A 24,884-nucleotide genomic window follows, 5' to 3' on the forward strand; every position below is an offset into this window, starting at 1 on the left:
AGTATTAAATATAATATTAATTTCATCCTTTTCTAGGCATTCTAATAATGTCTGATTTATATATAAGTATGTAAGAATTGATAGGTCTGATAAAGTTTGCACAGATGGAAGTGAAAAATACACAGTGCCAAGTACTAGAAGGGTGAGGATAGCAGAAAAAAAGAAGTATTGTATGTTTGTAAAAGGAGAAAGAATGTGAATATCCTATAAGTTATGATGAATTAAGAGAATTATAGGCTGAATTGCAAAGCCAATTAGAGGTGAGGGAACTGAAAAGTAAAATGATTAAACAAATAAAATAAAAGGTGGGATAGCTTTCATCAGATATGGGTGGGCAAATTTAGTTATAAGATGAATACAGGGATAGCAAAAATGCAAAATTCTGATGTAAGCTAAAGTAAATATTGATACATGATCAGGTATTTAATCAGGGGACTACACCTGGCCATGTATCAGGAACTGCATTTCTATACTTGTCCATAACAGTGGAAGAGAGGTGAAATATATATATATATATATATATATAATTATGAATAAAAATTAAAATTAAGTAAAGAAAGAAAATGGATTTGAATTTGAATAGAGATAAAATGGAATATCAATAATATGAATTATGGATCAGGGACACTGCAAGAGCAAAGGTACCCTACAACCATAATGTATATATAGAAAATTATTTTAATGTTATGTGCAAATCTTTAATTTAACTTATGCTAATAATGAAAATACCGTGTACCCTGGGAGCGATGTATGTTGAATAAAGGGGGGGAAGAACGGAAAAGAGTAACGTTATAAACAAAGTGCGAATTTTGAAAAATGTAAAATTTGAAAAGAACGAAAATAGAAATAGCAGATTATTGAAAAGAACGACCAAAGTAGAAATAGCATTGCAGTATCTTTCATAATTTCTGTGTCATCTTCAGAGGTCATCCACCTAAATTATGAAAAAGAACAGCAATACTCTTACTTCTGTTTCTGACATGTTCTGTATGTCAAAAAAAAAAAAAAAAAAAAAAAAAAAAACACGTGTACGCGGACACGTTGTAAAAAATAATTTAGAATATAAATTTTGAAAAAATAAAATACAAGTTATTTCTCTCTCTCTCTCTCTATATATATATATATAGAGAGAGAGAGAGAGAGATAATTGAAGAGAGTATAATTGTACTTAATTGTAACCTTATATTTTTATTCAGTTGTTCATCATGTGACCTACCAAGACACACATGTTATACATATATCACAGAGTATTGTCCATTACATGGACTCTATGATGATGATTCTTTCCACTGGACTTTTGAAAGTCATTAATATCATTATGAGTATCAAGAACATAGTAGAGTCTAATTAAATTAATATAATAACGTTGATACTGTAGAACAGGATCTCATGAATATTGGCATGCAACATTTTAACATTATTTTCAAACAAATATCGAGCACTCATCTTTCCTACTATCTGGAAAGGTCAATCTTACTTAATCTTAGACTTTGGCAGTGAGAGAATCTGATACTATCTGTATGGACATAGCCCATGTTTATCACTGTCATTTGTGTTTTTGTCTTTATAACTGCTAAAAATGGAAAAAAAAGAAGAAAATATAACTTTTTTTTATGGCTTAAGCATCTCACAACGAATATCATGAAGTATTTATTTTACTGCCAAACAGAGTGGTATATATACTCCAATACAAACGTTTTGCACACACTTTTTTTTTCTTTCAAAAAATGTTTATAAGATTTATAAGAAAAGAAAGAATCCAATCTAATCTGATGAATGATTGCTTATCTTATACATTTAGGTATCCTAGATGTAAGAAAGAAGTAAAATAATAAGATCAAGTGAGATCATAAGAATTTAAATTCTTAAAATGCATATGGTCAGTGTGTTTCATGTCAATTTGTTTGAAGATTGATGCATGAAATGTGATTTTGCATGAAAAGTGATTTATTCTACAGATAAAAATGACATTCGATTAAAAATTAAATGGATTTCCTACATATGAATTCCTGGGCTGGTTAGAAACTTTGCCATTAAAAACATTCCATTACAGAATCTATATTCAGAATTAAAGTTATACAGCCACTCCCCGACTTATGTAAAGGTTGCGTTCCACGGAACTCTACGCAAGTCGAATTTTCTGCAAGTCTGAATTTCCCTAAATGTTTATGCAGCACTCGCAACTATGGGGGATGCATTTAATTGAAGCAAAAAAGAAGCGTTCGACAAACACGTAAATAGAATTATTTATTCAATTTTTTTTCTCATGCACAGGAAAAATTACAAAAGTGTATAAAATTACAGAAAGAGGGGGAGACAGGCATAACGTCAGCAAGTTTTACCTTTCAAGCATCGTTGCCAGAATTAACTCTCCAGCTGATAAGTACAGCACTGTGGAAGTTGAGGGCTGTGGAGATTTAGAAGGGGTTTTTTCCAACAGATCACAAAATTTCTTTGCAGCTGCAGAATCAACTCTGGCGACCTTGCCACATACTTTAATGTTTTGGAAACTAGCGCGATACTTGAACCTATTAAACCACCTGTTGCTTGCCACAAACTTGGCTTGGGGTTCGCTGTACTTATCCTTAATATCTTCATAAATACTTCTTGCTTTTGCTTGAATGGCCATTGGACTCAAGGGCACTTGCTTCTGAATCCGATTTTCCATCCATATTAATAGCTTTTCCATCTTCAATATAGCACCTGAACGCTGTTTTGTGATCACTGTTGATCTTAAATGCATTGATCCTTTAACATGTTCTTTTATATGCACACTGTCCCTTAAAATAGTATTCACTCTTGAAGCAGCGAGACCTAATTCTGTGCAATAGATGACAAACTTTGTCCTACTTCATACTTCTTAATCTTGCAGAGATGAGAGGAACCCCTGGTGCCGTTTGACACTAAACAAACACACTTCTTAATCATCTTCGTTTTTTAATCAATTTTGTTTCGTTCCTAGCCCTGCCACCACTTACACTTTCCTTTGGTCGCTTTCCCTTCACCATTGTAATAAGTAAATAGGAATGAAGAGAAGATTCTGAAAATTTATTTATGTTTTTTTATATGATTGAAGATTTCAGTAGAGGGGAACACATTTCACCATAATACCGTAACGTAAAAATCCACAGAATTCCAGTTATCAGTATTATCGCAAATGCAGTAATATCGAGTTTACTACCTGTTTATAACAGATTTCGCTAACAGAAAAGCCCAATAAACCGGAAAGTGCAAATTGTTTTATGGTTGTGACCTCCAGAAATATGCTTTAGAAAAATATCAACAAAGCCATTCAAAAATTGATTCTTATAACAAAACATATGATAGCAATGAAATAGTGCAATTTCCATTATAAAAATGACCTTTTAGAGAGATAGCTTAGTTATATAGAGAACTTCTGAGGTCTTGGAACAAAAAAAAAAAAAAAAAAAATTGTTATGTTATTGAGTTCACATTATGATATTTTCACAATACCTCCATTTATTCCTATGGAATGCAAAATACACTTCCACGATTTTTTTAAGTTTGCACCGGCCAGAAAAAAACTTAAATAAAGTAGAATTTCCATAAGTCGAAAATTACGTAAGCTGGGGAGTGCCTGTATAAGATATCATTTTCATATACCAGACTAAAATGCAACACTATTTTATGGTTCAATCTGAAATAGTGCAAAAGTTGAATGATGAACTTCTATAAAAAAAAAAAAAAAAAAAATTTTTTTTGTTCAACAGTGTATTAATATCCTAGGTCAGACACACCCACAAATGGAACACAAGTGTTCATGTGGCATCTGTTAGACTCTATTTTCGTTTTTATTACATAAAAGTTGAAATTTTTTTAATTTAAAACTTAATTTAACCCCTTTCTTGATGCCTGAAATTTTTCATGAAGTATCATTTTTTTTATGTACCACATTTTCCTCAATTTTCTTGAAGATTCAAGAATAACTGTTTGTTTGAAAATTTTCAGAATGCATATAATCATCTAAATTATAAAATGCTATTGGTGTAAAAATACTGCACCTATATATTCATACACCCACCCAGAAGAGCCAGTGGGAAATGATTTACAGTTAGTTACTAGATGAGGAGCATTTGTAAACTCCAAATAATTACATAAAAAAGGGCAGATGGTATTGCTCGTATGGCATCAATTAGTAATAGACATTAACAAGAAATTAACCTCTGATAACACCACATAAGTTAAAGCTTAGAGAAAATTAGTGTTGATAAGTACATGGAAGGATATCACTTCACTCCAATGTTATTTAAAATAGTAATATACAAAAAAAAAAAAGAAAAACAGCAGTCTATCAGATGTCACATGACTGACAAAGGGTTAATCATGTTATGCAATAATTACACTCAATATTAACATTGAATTTAATAATTACGCTTAATTTGTTTTGCTGTTATAATTACAGAATTATAACAGTGGTAAATTCAAATGCAAACAATTCTCAATCAGCTGCTAACTATAAAAAGGAATCGCACACTGACATTGAAGAACAGAACCATAAACAAATTTGCAACCAGATTTTCTAGTAAAAGAGTTTTATACTTTTTTCTCTTGTCATTTTTATTTGATATATGCATCTGCCTTCATCTAAAAAATAACTTCCTTAATATCTATCATTTTTAAAAATAAACAGGAACAATCTGCAACAACATAAAATGCACTTTATAATAAAAACATGCTGTTTTCTAAAATAAGTAATAATAAATAACAAATTATACTTCTGACCATAAACATTTATGCGAAATATTTAATCGAACAGCAATAAATTCTATGCTACCTCCATAATGATCTTTTAGATAATTAAACAATGATATCAGTTATAATCATTAATAAACCAATTTATAGCCAAAAATTCATAGCATATTTAGATATTCAATATAAAGGAGTTAAAAAATACAGAAGCAACTAATTCAAGGAAAAAAAGCAGCATACTGTATTCTATATATATATATATCCCACATCAACAGGCCTATTAGAGAAAAAGAAGAAAAAATTTTCAAGAAAGCCATTTCAATTTGCCCCTGTCCTGGAAGACTGCTATTCTCAGAGTACTCTCCTACATAAGAATCTCAGTAAAAAACAGAAAATCCCAGAACAGGAGAAGCACTTGCACTAGATCTCATTCAGACTAAATAATCACAATGAGGAGTTCTCCCACAGAATATCCAAAGTCTTAGAAATGTCTCAAGATCTGCAAAACAGCCTTGAAACAACTGAAAGAGTTTTGCGATTCTGGACAAAATTGTTTTGTGAACTAATTATTTATTTATCAACAATGTATAGGCTTTTCAAAAAATATTAAACAAAGACACTCAAAAAACATACCAAACAATTCCCAAAATGGTTACTCAACAAGAACAAATTTATCAACCCATTTTTAAAAAGTTAAATCCTAATAATTTAAGTCCCTCCCCAACCAATGTCTTCGAAGCCCACAAAGATCTACCAGTAAGATTGACAGTAGGATACCACAAATGCCAAAACAATTCTGCCTCCAGAAAAAGGATATGTTGGTGAGCTTTGACATAGTTAATGTTCTCCTCTTTCAGAGATTTCTGCTCTATTGAGCAAGATACAAGTCCCCTTATAGTCAGTCACTCCCCATGCCTTAGAGGTTGATGGCACTAAAGAGATACTGGATTTAACCATAGGTCATGCCTGCTTCTCTCTTGAGGGTAATCACAATGTTCAAAAAAGAGGGCTGAGCATGTGAACTCTCTCTTTTCCCTTTACAGTTGGTAAGCAACAGTATTTATGTCAGATTTATTCCACCCCTCCTAAACATTGGTTAAAGTGATATAGATGATATTTTTATCATCTGAGACCAGAAAAAGAGAGGGTGAAACATTCCATAATCATTTTAATAATCTTATTCCCAACAATTTCTGCACTGAAAATCCAGCCTATGAGCTGGATTTTCAATGCAGAAGATGCTACATAGGACAGACATTACACAGCTCCAAACCACAACTGATGAACATATCAACAACAGCAGGAGAAACAGTGATGTTGCTCATCATAAGACAATGAAAGACCACAGAAACCACACTTCCAACTCTAAAGTACTAAACATAGACCAACAAAAATATAGTAAGAGCGTCGAAAATTCGAAATGTCAATAATCTGAACGAACCAGCATTTATTTTATTTTATGCTGGTGCTATAAAATAATTACAGTAAGTGCTAGTTATTGTGATCACATCTGCAAATTAAATTTTGATTCTATTAAACGGCAGTTCTAATAAGCAAAAATCCGAGGATTATTATCCACAGGCTATAAAAATGAAGATATAAAGCACAAATTTATGCCTTACTGATTAACAAAATTAAATGATACGTGAAAATCGAAAGAATATTATCCACAGGTTAGCAAAATAAAAATTAATTTATGCTTGCGTACATAGCTTAATTAATATACATTCAATACTAACTAAATGTAAGACTGTAATATATCATTCAACACATTTTATGATCTGATATTTCTGTTCACTGACTCTTTTTCTGGGGTTGTAAAATCTAAAACAATAAAAAAAAAATAATAAGTGTCAATCAATAACAAAGATGACATGCAGAAATTGCAACTATCACGATATGTGCAAGTGAGATATGGAGTAAAAAAAATCTGAACAGTGTTTTTTTTTTTTAATTTAATTTTATTTTACTGTACTGTAGTTTTCTTTGTCTTTTATAAAAGGAAGCAGAAATTTTTACCAATTGAATCGAAGATTGTGATTTTAAATAGACTTTCAAAGGGAGAAAGCAGGTCAGCAAAATATGAAAAGGTTTTAAAGTCAACCATAACAGACATTAAAAACAAGGAAAAAAATCACACAGAAATAAAGTTTAGAACCCATATCTGGATTTTTGTTTTTAAAGATGCTGGATTTTTAATAAAAATTAGGTGGTCCCTCAGATTTTAAAGCCAGTGTTTTCATTTCTAAACTTACTAAAACTTTTTTGATTAGTTTCCAGAACAGTATTTTTGATAAGTTCGAAAATCCGAAAACTGAAAGTCCAAACTATCCCCAGTCCGAATTAGTTCAGATTATCAGCGCTCTACTGTAAACAGGAATATCAACAGAATTATCCCTCCCCCAACCTTCATAGCTTAATTTCTTTGATGACATTGACAACTTTGATATTAACAGAAAACCATCTCCCAGGCAAGAGGCACAAGACAACACTAAAGAAAGCATTCAATTACGCTCTAGTATAAAAGGAGGATAAAAATAAATGAATGAACTAACCTTAGAATAGGAAGAACCTTAGAATAGGAAGAGTCATAATCAAATGTGAAAGCAAGATCTTTAAATAAACAAAAATGCCTCAAAGTAATACTGAAGTATTGTAACAATAACTGGTGTCCACTTCCAAAGAAACAAATATAACATCTACTCTAAAAGCATATTTGTCATTTAGTAATGGATGTTTCAATAAGGAAATGATATACAACTAACCACAATGTGAACTGAATAATCTTCCCATAAACAATTATAGTTGTAAAATCCTCTTACACTGATATGTTTTCATAAGCCGCAAAATTAGTATCATATCATCAGACAAATACAATATATATGTAAATAGTATACATATTAGCACAGATCCGTTCTGACAGAACAGAGTACAGAATTCATTATAATGTATTTTTTATTTATTTAATTAGATTTCTATTCCAAGGAATTAAAAACATCTAAAAATAATACATTCAAATAAAAATAGATATATAATTACTCCTTTCCATTTCAGCATTTAAATTATCTTCAAGTACAGTTCAAGTAAAACCTCAGTAATTTGGGCTAATGGTGGGGGGAAGGGAAGTCCAAATTTGAATATAATGATATGTAAATATTTTGAAGTTATAATTCATAAAAATAAGAAAATTATTCATATATCAGCAACATAATAGTAATTCAGGCACAAATATGAGAAAAAGAAAACTTTTATGAAAATTTTTATATTTGGAACAAAAATGCAATATAAGGAGCTCAAATCAAATAGAACATGGATAATACAATTTTTAAACAAAAAATTTTGTTCATGTGTTATATGTTAATAACTATAAATTTAATCAGTGTAGATGATCCCTCCCACAACATATGTTTTTCTGAAGAAATTGAAAATTTTCTATTGAGCAAAGGTCTTAGCTAAGAGGTCAGGGGAAAAGCATGCAGTAGCACACCATTCCTTGACTGGATCATGGTTCAAGCTCATGTGACTACTAAATATGATTAACAATTGTATTCATGATTTACTGTAAACTCCTCTGACCTGGTGATCATTCTGGAGTATAAATAAGAAAAATTTTTAACTCCTAGCGAGTTGCCATAATGGGAATAAAGAATATTTATTTCTCTTAGAGCACAAAAACAGTTTTTAAACTCAGTGTCAAATTCTGTCTTCGTGTAAATTAATTCGTACTCCTTTACTTCCCAGTTCGCTTGCAGATCTTTCCCCTTGAACTACCACTATTCAGTCATCATATGACATCAGCCTTGTCTTCATCTCCTTCTAACCATGTTTAATACATAACCAAAATTAATATCCTTTCTGCTATTGCTGTGCAATACATTTAACTTTTCACATTTGATTCCACCTAAATCAGTGAGAATATCATTACTGTTTAACAGCTGTTTCCGTGAACTTACTACTGTACTCTGTTTCACATTATTCCAACTTTTGGCTCAGCAGTAAATAGCATTTTTTATACTATAATTGTTACTACTGGCCACTGTCTTTATTCCTATCGTATCCTCCTCACTGTCAGAATCATTAAAAAAAACAACAACCAAACACTCAAAATGGTTCCTTCAACACAAACATTTACAGCTGGGTATGCCTTGCTGATCTATATGTCATGTGAAGGCCTTGATAGCGAGAGCAAAAAATGTCACATCAGTATCTGATAAAATTTCAGCAAAAGGATATGCAGGTGAATTATCGAACAATAATAATGCCTTAATCTTTAAAAGTCACACTTCTTTTACAGAGTGATTATGAAAGCATTCTGAAAAAAAGTTTCAAACTGTGTCATTAAATTCCTATTTAAGAAAAATCGCCATTCTACATAAATAAAATACACAAAAACAACAGTCCAAATTACTGAGGTTTTACTGTAACTTCAAACGTGGTTGCTTTGAGTTATGCAACTAACTGCAAGTTGGCAACTATGCAACAATACTGTACTCCATTCATAATTTTGGAAATTTTAATAATATAGGTTTAATTCTACATTATAAAGGTCTGCAGATCAGAAAGCTGTTCATTTCTTCACAAGAAATATACATCGCTCTAAAGCTCTTTTGTTAATTTAGCCATCCTTTAATAACCTAGCAATAAACAAACTTATGGTCTATGCTTAAAATAACTGAGGAATGAAAATGAATGAAGGGCTATTACAAATGAGTGGATGATGAGCCTCCATATCCTAGATAGTAATAAAAACAAATATCTGAATATATCAAATCTCTGACAATAATACTTAAGTAATTTGCCTTAAAAAGTAAGTTTTTATGTATAGGAAGCCATTTACTGATAGCTAATAATACTGTAATATTTATTACAACCACAATGTCATAAGAATGTTTATCACACTATCAATGACTTGATATTACTAGGAAATAATCAAGAGTGGAATGTTATAACATGGTTGGTAAAAAGTACAGTAAACGTATACCACAGTCTGGTTTACAGATTGTCACCGGAGAACACAGAATTTAAGAAGTCATACTTTCCAAATATATATCTGATAGTATTTTCTAAGTATATATAAACATCTGGTAGTGGTACTTTCTAAGTATATATATCTGATGGATAAGCTTTTCATAACTTAGGCTACATTGGAAAAATCTAAATCCAGTGCAGGCCATGATCATCTTCAAAGATACTTCAAAAATTAAAAAATACTATTTGTCATCATAAGAAATCCTGTGAAAATGAGATAAAAATGATTACTGTAAAATTTCAACACATTTTAATTTGAAACACCAGCTTATTACTGTAGTTGTCCTCTGCATGCAAAGTTTATGGCCTGACTATAATTAACAATATAAACAATAAGCAAACCCAATAAACTAGATCACTGAGTATACCCTCCCCACGCCACAAATCTGAGAAAGTATATTCCTGCTACTATACACCTAATTTGCATAAACTTAATCTCAGTGTTAATTTCCAAATTAAGAAAATGTTATTTTATAAAATTTTATAAACTTTGTTTATAAATTTTAAAAAACTTTTAAATATCGATTCTATAAAATTACAATTGTGAATACATTAATTAAAATTCCCTCAACAATTAACTATTATAGTCAGAATAAACAACGTATAAAAATCTCTCAACCACAACAAAGCATCCAAGGATGGTACATGAAATATACTTAGCCAAAGAAATCTAAACTTGATTGGTTTCTCCGTGATATATTTTGGAAAAATATAGGTCGCCTAGCTGAAGGGATAAGCTATATCTTCTCAAAGAGAGGTACTTCAAAAATTAAAACATATCACACATCATAAAGAGACCCCCCGTGAGAACGGTACACAGTTTTTTTTTTTACAATTACTATAATACTGATGTTTTGGTAACAATAACATTTTTTTTTTTTTTTTTTGTAGTTGTTGGCGCATCGGCTTCTGCGGCCATAATGCACCTCCCAAAGTTTTTTTCATTTTACACTGATCCAAGCCCGAGTAGGATTCGAACCCACGACCTTTGGGTTGCCAGGCAAGCACTTTACCCACCCGGCTAGCCCGGTCGGCCACACAATAACATCTAATAAATTTTATACACAAATTTTCAACCATCATATGAATTAAATTACTGTTACAGCTGCATATTTTTTCCCATAATGATAAGCAAAATAGCCAATATCAGTAAATGCCTTTAAAAGAAATTTGTGATTATTATCATGATTATTAGAATATGGCGACTATTTTCAGAGATGTTATTTGGATGCCAGATTAGTTTTTACAAATGATGATGGTTTAATATGTATTTCTTAAACTGTAATCAGCAGATGAACTAACTGATGCATTGATGCTAATGAATGTTTTAAAATTTATGATCACTGAACATGCAGAGTAAAATCAATAATGCGATTATTACTCTGCACATAGAGAAAAATAAAAATATACGAATTTCTTCAACAGTTATTTTTCTATGTAAGACTTGATTTACACAATACATTGTTCCCATAAAGCTGGCCACAAAAATGCTATATTTACATCTATATCACAATCATAGGTACAGAGAAACCACTGTGCATCACCTGATTCACATGTATGTATACTATTTTCAGACAATGTCCTAACTGACTGTGACTGGTGACTGGCGGCTTGATGCTCGAAGAGAGCGAAAGGTGCTTTCCAAGGGAGCCACGCCAAGACGAAACTGAAAACTAAATTTACAAAAACAGACAATATTATTTTAATTAAAATAAATAGAAAATAAATATGATAATTCTACAATCAACAAATATAATTACAATTCTAGATTATAATTCTACAATCAATAAATATAATTACAATTCTACAATCAATAAATATAATTACAATTCTACAAGCTAATAACTGTTAACAAATTTATTGTTGACCATACAACTTAGTTGATATATTACAAGTACAAGGTGTAGCACTACAAACTAGCAATTTTTAATTGGCCATGTCAGCTGAACAGATTGACATAATTTTCGTGAAAAAAAAACTTAATTTAAATAACTAGAAAAAAAATTTAGAAACAGCCAAGTAAATGTGCTCTCTCATTTTGTTAAACAGCTTTCTAAAAATTCAAATTCCCACACACTTTTGTAATCTTTTTGAGTAAAATGCTCCCCCCACCACTAGTATCTCTTCGTACGATGGCTAAATCCTCTATGCAGAACAATGCACTACTCCAATTATCATAAATATAATGTTCACTAATATTTATGGAAAATTCTCCATCCCAGATCAGCATCAAAATGTATTTCTGTAAATTTCCAAGTAATCTGTAATAGCCAGTCACGGGCATTTCCCATTTTTCTATGTAGGAATTTATTTCATTCGCTGTTTTTTTGCAATTTTCAGGGTTTCCTATATACCAGTAGAAGAAATAAAATCATATCAGCAGGAACACGCAGTCTTTCAGTCTGTACTATTCATATCTGTGGTTTACAGACTTTATGGACATACCTTAGTAGAGACCAAAACTGATTATTAGTACAGCAACCCTGTATGTATTTGCTACTTGTGTTGAAATTTTTTAGTAGTAGAGAAAAGTTTTTATTTTTATCTTTAGTTGAATCCTGCAGTGGTTTGCCAGTATCAGCAGGCTTGAGGCCAGTGCCAATTGTTTTCTTCTTTTTCAAAGTTCTGTTTTTTTTTCCCTGTACATCTTTATTTTTTTTTTAGAAACATGATATTCAATAGTATCTTCTCTTCTGTAAGTTATTTTAGAATATCCAGGTCCATTACTACACTTTTACCTTTTTTTTTTTTTATCAATTTAGTTAAATTAATTTCTAATATAGTTGGAGAAAGATGTGGTGGTTTTCCACAGAATCTAGAATTTTATAATGGCCACTCTTATACCACGTGAATATTAAGATAATTTCATTTAGCTATTAACTAAATCACTATAAATTAAGGTGATGGAAAGGTTCCTGAAATATTACCTTAATACAGTGATTTAGTTAATAGCTAAATAAACTATCTTAATATTCACAAGGTATAATAGTGGTCATTATAGAAATTATAGGTTTATATAGGTAATTATATAAATTGTTCATTCTACTGGTCCTATTTTTTGATTAATTTTTCATTGGAGTGTGCTAAATGCATCTATCTTCACTGGGTAAGTAAGTACATCATTTTTTAGTAGTTTGCACAACACAAGTCCATAGCTTTTCAACCCAGCCTTTCGGCAGGTTTAGAGGTTACTGAAATGCCTTGTCCCTTTTTTGTTTCGGATGATAGTGACCTATGGTTTCTAATGAAATGGGGCCCATGCAGATTAATTTCTTTTTTTCCCCCACCACATTTTAATATATTTAATTGAATTCAATCATTTATCTTTTGGCACTAATTTTAGTTTAGAAATTCGAAACACTGGAAAGAAAATCCCACTGGTTAATAACAAGAACAAAAATTTTATATACAATGGAATCCATAGTAATGATTCTACACTTAATCATTTAATGAAGCAAGCAGGCTTATTGTTCCATTTGTTAAGCAATCTGAAGTTCACTATTATTCTAAATATTTTTCGGTGGGCTGCTACATGGTATAGGTTTTACAAACCTCATGAATTAATCTATAACTTATTTTTTCTGTTTCCTTTTTCTTTTATTTTTACTTTTTTTAATTTCTTTAATTATACAGCAATTTGAGGGGCAACGATTTTCTACTATCCTCTCTCATCGTTTTCTCCTCGGATTACCTGTTTCATTACTACTCTTACTCAATTTTCAACCATATGCCTTTTATATAATGGTTGCAGAACTTGTTCTTAATATATAATATATTCTGATAAAAGCATCACATTTGCTCTTTAAAAAAAGGACATGCAAAAGGATTTATTAATCCTCTGGAAACATTTTTTTTACTTCAGATTTCCAGTAAGTTTAATAATATGAGTCTTATTATTTTTTTTTCTGGTTCTTTTCCTTTTTTTTTATTGGGATAATTCTTAATAAAAAACTTCCCAAATAATTCACAAATAAAATAATTCCCAATGAGGAACTAGTTATTAATAGATTGATTTAGTTCCTCATTTTAATGGTTTATTTTCAGTTCACAATCATGTTTATTTTTCCTTTTAATGTGCATTACTATTTTTTGTTTATATTTAAATTTGTTCTTTGGATTGCATAATTACATCTTTCTATATAATTTAAGTTTTTTCTTGTGATTTTCATAAACCAAAACGTCATACGAATTCACCATAAAATTATCCCAACTGGGCTTCACAGCTGAAATAATTGTTTGTGGCATTAAAAGTATGGTGTCTCTATTATGAAATAGAGATAGATACAAGTGTTTCCCATTCTGAAGGAGTACTGAGAGATTTCAAGGTTTACTGTTTTATTGCCGCTTTGAATGAGCTCATTTGCTCTTTCTCTTCTCTAAGCCTTGCACTAACCCACACGCTTATTTAGTAATATTCAAAAAATAGCCTCCCCTTGTTGATTTTTTAGACTTTGTGTGAGAATGATCCTAAACTCCAATATATTTTGGTTTAACAACTTGTTGCTGAATGGCCACTTCTTTTGTTTTGGTTTTCCAAAATTTTTTTTCATTTAATTATTTTTTCTTTTTATCAAACTGGTCAGTGAAATACCAGACAATATCTTTCTAGGCACCATTTCATACTAAATGTTATTTTGCTTTAATAAATTTCTTAATAATGTATATCATTTGCTCTTTTGTAAAATGCTAGGCCATTTTATCATTTACCTGAAACAAAAAATGAGTTAGAGAATCAAGTAACCAAATTGGAGTAAATAATGATCATAGCTTATCTGTAAATTGTAATAGTTACATAATAAAACATAAGTCCATTCTATTAGTTTTTCCCAATGGCTTTGATTTATTCTTGCCAGTTTTTGCATCTCATTTCAATATGAAAATCCCCCACCATTCATTTTGCACCTACCCCATCAAACAGATCTCTCCTAGGCCATTAACCAATTGCATCTGTGTCTCCCCATCACCATTTCTCTTCTAATACATTCTATCCCTGGAAAATAAATTCCTCCTACAAACTACTTATTGGTAGGAGAACTACTTCTAGTTACAAAACTAGTAAAGTGAATGCAAAGACAAAAGTCTTTTCAAAGGCACTGTCTCTCAAATTTTGAGGCTATTACCGTGAATTACCTTATGAGAAGAAAGTGTAACAAAGTACTTAATAGTGTCATTGATGAGAGGCCAAGCACTTCATCTGCACAATGACTGATCACCTAGTAATGATTTAAGTAACCAGATCTCAAAAGGTGTGAAAAATCAAAATTTCCATAAGTTGAGCTATTAAATGCTCTGTGCTTATCTGTAAATAGTGTATTATTTCTATAACAGGACTTTTTATAATATATTACCTTTCTATAAAAACATGTCCATTCTAAAATTTAGGCATGTTTTAATAAGTCCTATTATAGAAATAATTATTATTTACAGGTTAAGGACACTTAACACTTCAAACTGGAAATTTTATTTTAACATCTTTTGGTATCTTTCTCATCTTGTGAGTTAAATCATTACTGGGTTGCAAAGTGTTGCACTGAAACAGCCATCTGAAGGGAGTTGGATATTACAAATAAGTAGCATTACACTTCTCTTTTTAGAAACATGCTAGTATCTGTAGTATACAAATAGTAGCATGTTATGATGCTAGGCAGTTATGATGGTAGCCTCACAGTTTGGGAGATTTGTCATTTTGTTCACTTTGCCTGCTCAATAAAAAATTTACAAAAAAATTCAAATAACACATTACTAATTAATGTAGCTTCTTCAAATATAAAATTTTGTAGAACTGGATGATTACATCTTACCTCCTAGGATAGAAAGCAACATATTTGAACAGTTGAAAATTTACATGAACTTTCCTGATGTGCACTAGAGATTTCCAAAGCCAAAATTTGCACAATGGTATAGTTATATTTTAGCTACTTGAATCTATGGTGACAGAAGCATGAACATAACAGAGTGTAATCATTGAGCCATATGTATAGTGATATACCATATTAATCATATGCAAATTGGTCTTTGTGCAAGATGATTACAATATTTGAGGCAACTGTTTACTTACCTCCAGACCATAATCCTGATACAAAGGATGAGCTAACTACCTGGATTATAACTCACCTCAAGCCTCAACATGATCGCCTTTATTTTAGGAGATTTTAACATGCCCTCCCCAAGGCATGATGCCGCTTTGAATGAGCTCATTTGCTTTTTCTCTTTTTTAAGCCTTGCACTAACCCATACGCAACCTACAAGATGGCATCAAAGCCTTGACCTCCTATTCCATAACCACGACAATCTCATTCTCACAACGCTGATCTTTAGGTTCGCATCAGATCATCTCCTAATTGCCTTTGTCTGTGAAAACCTTTGCTGTCCCCAACAGCCTAGCCAAGATTACCATAAAGAATCCCATCTCAAGATCTCATTAAAGGATACACAACCTCAAATCATCCTACAGAGATTAAGATCTACAGACTGGAACCAAATTGCTGCTAGCCATCCTGATCAAACACTCACCAATTTAGCAAACTTATTAAAAGACATTGTCAACGAAGGGGCTTCCAAATCCATCCGCCTGTCTTCCAAGACCAAGAACTGGTTCACCAGTGACATGAAACGAGCCTTCATTGCAAAACAGAAACTATACCGGAAATGGCAAAGAACACTAGATCTAGCTTATTACTAGCTCTATAAAAAAAACTCTGGGCACGTTTCCTAAGTATACAGAGAAAAGCACAGAATGACTGGATCTCCTATAGAATGAAACTTGGGAGAAGAATATACACCAACAAGAACCAACAGTTCCCCATGACTACTGACGTCTTCCTCGAATGGACCAAGTCACTCAAAACCAAGCCACTGCCTACCCCCATCCCCTCAATAAAGGTTAATCCACCAACACACCGAATATCACTGGATAAAATAGCCATTTCAAAGGAACACTTTATTGAAGTAATCAACAGTCTCCTCAACAAGTGCAACCACTGGCCCTGATGGATTCCCAGTTTTTATGGTCAAAGTATTTAGTGCATATATCATCGCCCTCCTGCTTGATGCATACAACTCCATCATCGCATCAAGAGCTTATCCTACCATCTGGAACACATATTATGTCTCTCCTATCTCAAAAAAGGCTAACCCAAAATCACCCAATGATTACAGACCAACTGCTGTAGGATACACCCTTCTCAAAATCATGGAAAAAGCAATACTCCATGCTCTCACCTATCATGTTTGGCCATAACCATCCATACCTCCATAGTGTACTACCTGGACGATCCACAATCACCAACCTCATACACACTCTTCAGAACAGAACATACCTTAAGCAACAAAAACAAATTGATATTGTGTTCCTCGACATTAAAGCAGCTTTCAACAATCTGTCGATCCCTGCACTATACGCCACATTAACCGACTACTTCAAAATCTCTAGCCATCTTTTAGATCTACTTAAGAAGTTCCTACAGTCAAGGACCCTATGCATAAGAAATCACAACCATCACCACTGAACTATCTGCTCCAGAGGGATACCCAAAGGGGGGGGGGGGGGGGTGTTCTCTCTGCCACCCTCTTTGCCGCAGCTTTAGAACCATTCCTCGCAAATCAGGCCAACTTTTCCACGTATGCTGATGATTTAAAGTTCTTTATTGTCACACAATGCCCCCAGTCTCTCTAGTCTACTACAGTAACCTCCAACCAACAGTTACAAGAACTCGAAAATTACCTCAATGTGATTGGGCTCTCCATAAACAAAGAAAAAAAACAGCTCAACTCACTATCACCAAGAAGAGAAACATCAATGATGTGCAATCATAATAGTGAACTCAACGTTAAAAAAGTCATCCAGTCTAAGGATTTAGGGGAGACTCCCTACTTGTTGTAGGGATATAGCTGAAACCCCAAAAGAAACTTTATAATCACCTAATATGTGTGAGAATGTATTTTGATGGGGGTTTTTTCATGATTTAATTTCACAACAGTGTTTCATGATTTTTATAGTTATTTACTTTAATAAAAAACATTTTTATGATCTGAATCTAAAATGAAGTTAAAAATAACTTACAATCTACGGATTCCTAATGTCTTTCGTTCAGGAAACAGCTTTTCTTTAGGTTCTTTGAAAATAGGCCCCTGAACAGGCAATTCACCTAAGGCTTCTTGTAATTCACTTCTAAAAGAATGAGAACTAGTTTACATTTTCTTCTTATTCTTTTATTTAGTAATTATTTATTCAAAAATATACACTGGTGTGCAAAACTTAAGGACCGACACTATTTCTAAAGGTTACAACCACAAAATCTTTACTTAAGGTACTCTTTAGTGATGAGAGTAGATTCAGTCTCAGCAGCGATTCTGGACATCAGATAATCTGGCGAGAGGTTGGCACACAGTATCACCCCGCAAAGATCACTGAAAGGGATCGATATGGCGGTCGAGGTGTTCTCGTCTGGGGAGGCGTTATCTTGGATGGACGTACACAACTCCAGATACCAGAAGGCGGTACTGTAACCGGTGCATGCTACTGTACTGAGGTAATCCTTTCCCATGTGTGTCTGTTCCGAGGTGCCATTGGCCCTGAGTTTGTGTTTATGGATAATAATGCCACACCTCATCGCACTACTGCTGTGATATGCTTTTGGAAAGCGAGGACACTGTTCGTATAGATTGGCCTGCCCGTTCTGCCGATCTAAATCTCATCGAACGCATATGGGACACTCTGGGGAGATGCCTAGCGGCACGTCCACACCCACCAGAAAATGTTCACTAGCTGAAGATGGCGCTGACAGAGGAATGGATGACGTTACCGCAAGAACTTATCAACAACATTGTTCTAAGTATGGACAGGCAGTGAAAAGCCTGCATCGACATCAGGGGTGGCCATATCTCCTACTGAGGACCACCTCTTCCCTTTGTTCCATCTTTGGCAGTGATGCATCTGTATCATGGCAGCCAGTGCTATGTTGCCATTTTTGAATAAAGCCCCTATGTACCGTTTTTGTTTCCGTTGCTGTGTTGGTGTTGTTTCCTTCATCATTTCTATACCTCACAAGGTTCCTTTGATATACTTTTCCCATATCCAGGCCACTCCTATGAGAAGCTACAGGTAAAAACCTGATTGGTCCTTAAATTTTGCACACCAGCCTATCATTTATTGTAGCTATTGCAACAGTATATGAAAAGTCAATAAATAATGTATGAGATGTAAGAATGTAATTAAATCACTCCTTGAAAGGAGTAACACCAAACAATCTATAGCATTTGTAGTATTATGAATATTTTATTATTAATATTATATAGTAATATTTCACCATGATAAGAGTCTATAAAGCCAAATTATACAGAAAGTAACAAGCAGAGAACAGCATAAGTCATTTATATTTACAAAATCCTTGGTTCAGGCTATTTTAAGCCTTGATTTTCAGTTATTAGATTTAACATTAGAATAGGCAAAATAATGTAAGCAAGCTTGGCTAATTTTGTATCAGCTTTAAAAAGAAAAAAAAAATTGTTTATCCAACTTTTTTTTTTTTTTTACATTTACATAATTTTAAAAGATACCAGTTTATTCCAACAGTTAATTACTGTTTAGGTAAAAGAAAATTTTCTGGTCTGCAGCAATCCTTTCATAATTTAGTTTGCAGATATCCTTTAACTTAAATCCATGTTCCTCCTGGTTTGTTAAACCAGAGAAAGAGAAAAGATCTCTCTCTCTCTCTCTCTCTCTCTCTCTCTCTCCCTCCCTCTCTCTCTCTCTCTCTCTCCCTCCCTCCCTCTCTCCCTCCCTCTCTCTCCCCCACTTGGCTGACTCAATCTTCTTAATATCTTAAAAAACATAATTGGTTCCCTGCAGACACCTTGTTTTCGGCATTTTCAACTAATAAAACCTGGGTTCTCCCTGTAATATCTTTGTACCCAAAAAACCTTACTGCTTGTCACTGTATCCTCCCCAACAGGTTCAAATTCTTTCTCCAATGGGATTTCCAGACCTGTATATAAAACTCAAGGTGTAACCAAACCATTAATTTATACACTGTCCCACTAAAATATCAGAGACATAATCTAAATGGAACATAGGATTTATAATTAGAAATTACAACACTAACAATTCTGCATGGCATGAATACTGTGCACATGTGTCTGTTTCTAGTAATATTATTCCATTCTTGTTTGAGAATGACCTTTAGTTCAGCCAGGTTTCTTAGTTGCTGAGGCCTATTTTGGATGTCCATTCCAGATGATCCCACAAACGGGAATCATGCCTAACAATTGTGCAGCCCATAGCAGATGATGCATACCATTTCTGCATAATTAGTGCCACAGCCATGGGACATGTATTGCGTAGGAATGATATGCAGAGGAATAGTGCTGTGAAGGTATATTCACCTTGGAATAGCGTATTGCTATCTGAGTACAATACCAGCAATATGGGATAAACCTGATCTGCAAGAATGTTCAATACACCCTCCAGAATAGTGAGAAGTCCAATACCGTTTTTCAAAAACAGTTCCCATTTGAGAAAAACAGTTTCCACCATCAGTGAGTTGCACAATATATCCTGATTGCTACTGATAACAGCCCTCAAAAACTTTGTACTAATGTACAAACATTAACATAAAACTTGCTATACCCTCATCCATGTCATTAATGATTATCAGGAAGAGTAAAGGAATGAGTACCAAACACTGGTCCAATCTGACTATGGTTCACTTAGAATGCAGCCATTTATAACCACCTTTTGTGTCCTAACATTTAATAATCCTTTTAACTGCTAGAGCAACTTCACAAATTACATGTGTTTATTAGGTGGGGAGTGTGATGAAATAACTTTCTGCTCACAAAACAGCCACTTGGAAAAGCACATGGGAAAATCACTATTAGGTTGCCCTGCCGTGAAGAAGTTAAGTCAGTCAAACAATCTTGCTCTAGACATAATAAATAAATAAATTTTCTGTTTATACTCCGGGATGACTAAACGATCAGAGGAGTTCACAAGATAGACAGAATACAAGAAACAGCACCATTTCAGCAGTCACGGGCTTGAACCCCAGTGACTCAAAGCATGTGTACTTATGCACCCGAGTGCCTGACCACTCGGCTACGGTGGCCTTTCATCTCTATAAACTTAATATAGCATTTGTATTGTATTGTCTTAATTTTTCATTCTAAAAACCATCACTCATTTTTACAATACAAAAATAAAAAATACACAGGTTATTTAGCAGTATTCATACACAAATTATTGCATGCATACTGTTAAATACACCACAAAAAAATATATCTTTGTAGGCAACACACACAATTACCCTACAAACAGCATATAAATATAAAAAAAAAAGAGAGAAAAAAAGAAAAACTACCTTCCATAATGGCTGTTATAATTAACTTTACTACTATAATTAAAATGACAGAGACATACAGGCTGTGATCAAAAAGTCTAGTGATAGAACGTTTTGAAAAATGAAGTTTAACAGTTATTCAGATGGATCTCCTTCAAAGCGCACAATAAAATTAGTCTTATTACATATGGTCACATTTTGTATATAAAGCTTGTGGAACAAGCAGTTTTGGAAAGTAGATTTAATGGTCTGAAAAGAAAGATGGGTGGGCAGATTTTCCCAGTTTTAAGTAAATTTGATAATCACTCATTGCTCTGTTGCAAAATTGTTACACAGAATGCTAATACTATTAATGAAACTGGTTATTACTTGCAACTAGTCAGCTTACTGGGCAATCTCTGTACCACCATCTGTTGGAGGAAGTTTGAGCTACAACATACCACTTCTGTTTATTTTCAAACTCATCGAGCATGACCACAACAGCACCAGTTCGGAAACTTTATTGTCATACCTCAATAGTTAACATTAATACTGTAGAATCTCATAAATCAGGCAACATTAACACTTGCCAGATTTCTGAAACCTAATGCTGTTCAGCTCTTAATATTACACTGCACAGATCATCTACTATTGTAAAAAGATTGTATACAAATTGTATATATGTATGTATTTTTAAGATTTCAGATTACATACATTATAAAAATCTGTTGCAGTGGCACTTGCAGTAATATGATTAATACAGTTAATGATATTAATAAAATTCAACCACAGGTGCCTTTGCTGTAACTTTCTGAAGCAGCAAGTTACAGTAACTGTAGGTTGTTATAATAATCACAACCTACAGTTACTGTTATTCACAGTAACTGTTAGTTGTGATTATTATAAGGTAATGAGCAACACATCATAAACTATAAATGTTTAAAGTAAAGTGTTTTTTTTTTTTTTTTTTATTAGTTCAGAATGCAAAGCTTGGGTAAACTTCTCATGGACACAGCTATGAGATAGTTTCCTGAGATGAGCAATAAATGAAATTTAAGCTTACAACTGAAAAACAATTGCACAATGAAGCACAAGCAATCAAAAAAAATAAATAAATAAAATAATTAATTTTTTTTTCAAGTTTATATCACATACTGTTTAAATGACTGTAGAGATGAGCTGATTAGAACAATTTGAAATTGTGTGTGAGAGAAGAAAGAGAGATGTACATCATGGAGTTCCATTCACAAAGAAAAATGCTGTTCCTAAAAATTTTAACAGTTTCACATGGGATTATAACATATGATACTAAATTAACTGATACATGATCATATATCATTGTATTATTGGTTAATTTAAATTATAATCTATAGGAATAGCCAAAGCAACAGAGAGAGAAAGATGCCAAAAGGTATGAAGTCTCAAAATGATATGAAATTAGGGCTATAAGTCCACAAGCTACAAAAAATTTAACCACAGAAGTTAGTGTAGTGGAGTCATTTCTATTCCAAGCAAGTTGAAGCAAAACAAAGTTCACATAAAAAGGCATGCAAATGAGTAGCAATATACTTTTCTATACAGGTATAGGCAACTTGTGAATTATTTGCTTCAATGTACAAGTTAATGCATTAGCATTAACTTGTACATTGTTAGTACAAGTTACATTAGTTAGTTAGCACATTAGTTACATTTTTTTATAGTTGAATCTTTATAGCCTAAATGCCACACTATTAATTATAAAATTCTCAAAAACTATAGATTTCTGAATGCTAAACTCGATGCTTTACTGTATTTTGTAACGTTAACTTTACTAACACTAACTTTTTACAATAAAAATTACATACCCAATATCTGGTGGGTGTCTATGAAGTGCTAATTCATCCTCTAGTTCTTTAATTTTTGATTTCATGCTTTTTCTTTCATAACTACCTTTTGAAAAAGGTAAGGCATCTTCACTACTTATACTTGAGGAATTCGACGGTTTCTCAGGTAAAGATGAAGGGATATTCTAAAAAGGCAATATAAATATATGTAATCACATACAAAAGTAGACAATTCCAATTCACAGAATATTACTCAGATCAAAAATAAACTATGTATACTAGAATAAATAATGAAATGCTAAAATTATATCAGTGAAATATGCAGTCATTAATTTAACTATGGCTAATATTCCAAATATACACTTCTGAAATATGTACTTCACTTATCAAATACTAAATGACAGGAATTAATATTTCTCAGCAACAGAAACTTATTGACAGATTGTCCTCATATGATGCTGTTCTTTCAACTCTTCTTCATCTGAGCTGACTTCTCTACTGGATGGCTCAATTTCATTTGTAGTTGGATGCATTGTAACAGCTTCTTCAGTGACCTCTGGGTGGGACTGTATGTTACTGTATGCCCTGCATTGAGCAGAGTCTGATGCTACTCCAGATGTCTCAAACCTGGCACTGCAGGTCTTAACAAGTAAAAGCCTTATAATCCCACATATTCTTCTGTGGTTCCACTCGCACACTAGCAAGGCTTCTGTGGATTTATTGGATGATTCTTTTCTACAGCAGCATGTTCGGGAGGCAACTAGAGGGAGTAATATTGTTGATCTGGTTATATAGTGATTCTTCATGCATTAAGAATCTGCAGATAAAGGAACCACTAGGTGGCAGTGATCACAGTGTGCTGATGTAGGATTTACTCAAAGAGGTAACTACCATCAGGGGTAAAGGGAAGGATTTTTGCTTTTGTAAAGGTGACTACGGTGGCTGAGACAGTTTTTAAATTCTATACAGTGGAACCAACTGATAATGTTACCAACAGCAAATTCTAAATGGGAAGCATTCAAACAATTAATCTTGGAAGCTACTAGAGTTTTCATACCAACTAAGAAATATTGTTAAGGTTTAGGCCTAAATGGATGTCAGATGAACTAATAACACGTGGCAGAGAAGAAAAATGCATATAAATTAACAGGTGACAGTGAAGCCTATGGTAGATACAAGCTGGTCTGTAATCAAGTCACAAAGGACTTTATTTCTTAAGCAGGAAAAGGCAGATTACGAGAAATTTTTGGCAAAGAATGCAAAGAAAAACAGCGGAGTTCTTATGTAAACCCTTGATGGAAGGGGAATGAATCAGATTGGTCCACTTGATATCAATGGTTCAACTGTTGATGATCCTGCTCAGGTAGCTAACAAACTGAATGAGTATTTTGCATCCATATTTACACATGAGGAGATATTCAGGGAGAGGAATGCCAGAGGAGTATTAATCTCTGGCAGTGAGCTAAATGATTTTGTAATATCTCAGAGCAAAGTGGACGAGAAATTGTTGAAGATAAACATAAGGAAGACACCTAGGGTGGATGGGATTTATCCAATTACATTAAAGGAGGCAGCAAAGGCAGTACGCAAACCCTAAGCCATAATTATGAGAGCTTCCTTGGACTCAGGGGAGGTACCCATGGACTGGAGATATGCAAATGTGACCCCAATTCACATAGGAGGATCAAAGGGCAACACAAGTAATTTATAGATCTGTTAGTTTAACTTCTGTTCCGGGAAAATTAATGGAGGCACTGGTTAAAGAAGTACTGCAGGATCATCTAGACAAGACTTCAGTTATAGTTTGGCCACAGAATGCATTTGTTAAGGGGAAAGTCTTGTCTGACCAATTTGATTGGATACTATGATGTGGTCACAAAGGAACTGGATGCAAAGAATAATTTTGATACTACATACTTGGATCTTAGGAAGGCTTTTGATACTGTTGCACATGGAAGACTGCTATACAAATTGGAGCAGTGTGGCATTAAGGGCAAGTTGCTGCTAA

At 33.0% G+C, this 24,884-nt stretch overlaps 1 protein-coding gene across 1 annotated transcript in view; it reads right to left on the reverse strand.

Moving 5' to 3' along the window:
• Positions 1-11,207: 11,207 nt before the first annotated feature.
• Positions 11,208-24,884, reverse strand: part of LOC150088973 (RILP-like protein 1) — a 44,555-nt gene continuing 30,878 nt past the window's right edge. The window contains exons 5-7 of the mRNA XM_090370978.1: positions 22,898-23,061; positions 17,801-17,908; positions 11,208-11,411 (exon numbers count right to left, since the gene is read on the reverse strand). Coding sequence (XP_090227104.1) covers positions 11,321-11,411; positions 17,801-17,908; positions 22,898-23,061 — 363 coding nt within the window. The 3' untranslated portion in view covers positions 11,208-11,320. The remainder of the gene's footprint in view (positions 11,412-17,800; positions 17,909-22,897; positions 23,062-24,884) is intronic.

The sequence above is a fragment of the Mastigoproctus giganteus genome, chromosome 3 (assembly GCF_048544385.1).
Source record: "Mastigoproctus giganteus isolate SK-2022 chromosome 3, ASM4854438v1, whole genome shotgun sequence".
NCBI lineage: Eukaryota > Metazoa > Arthropoda > Arachnida > Uropygi > Thelyphonidae > Mastigoproctus > Mastigoproctus giganteus.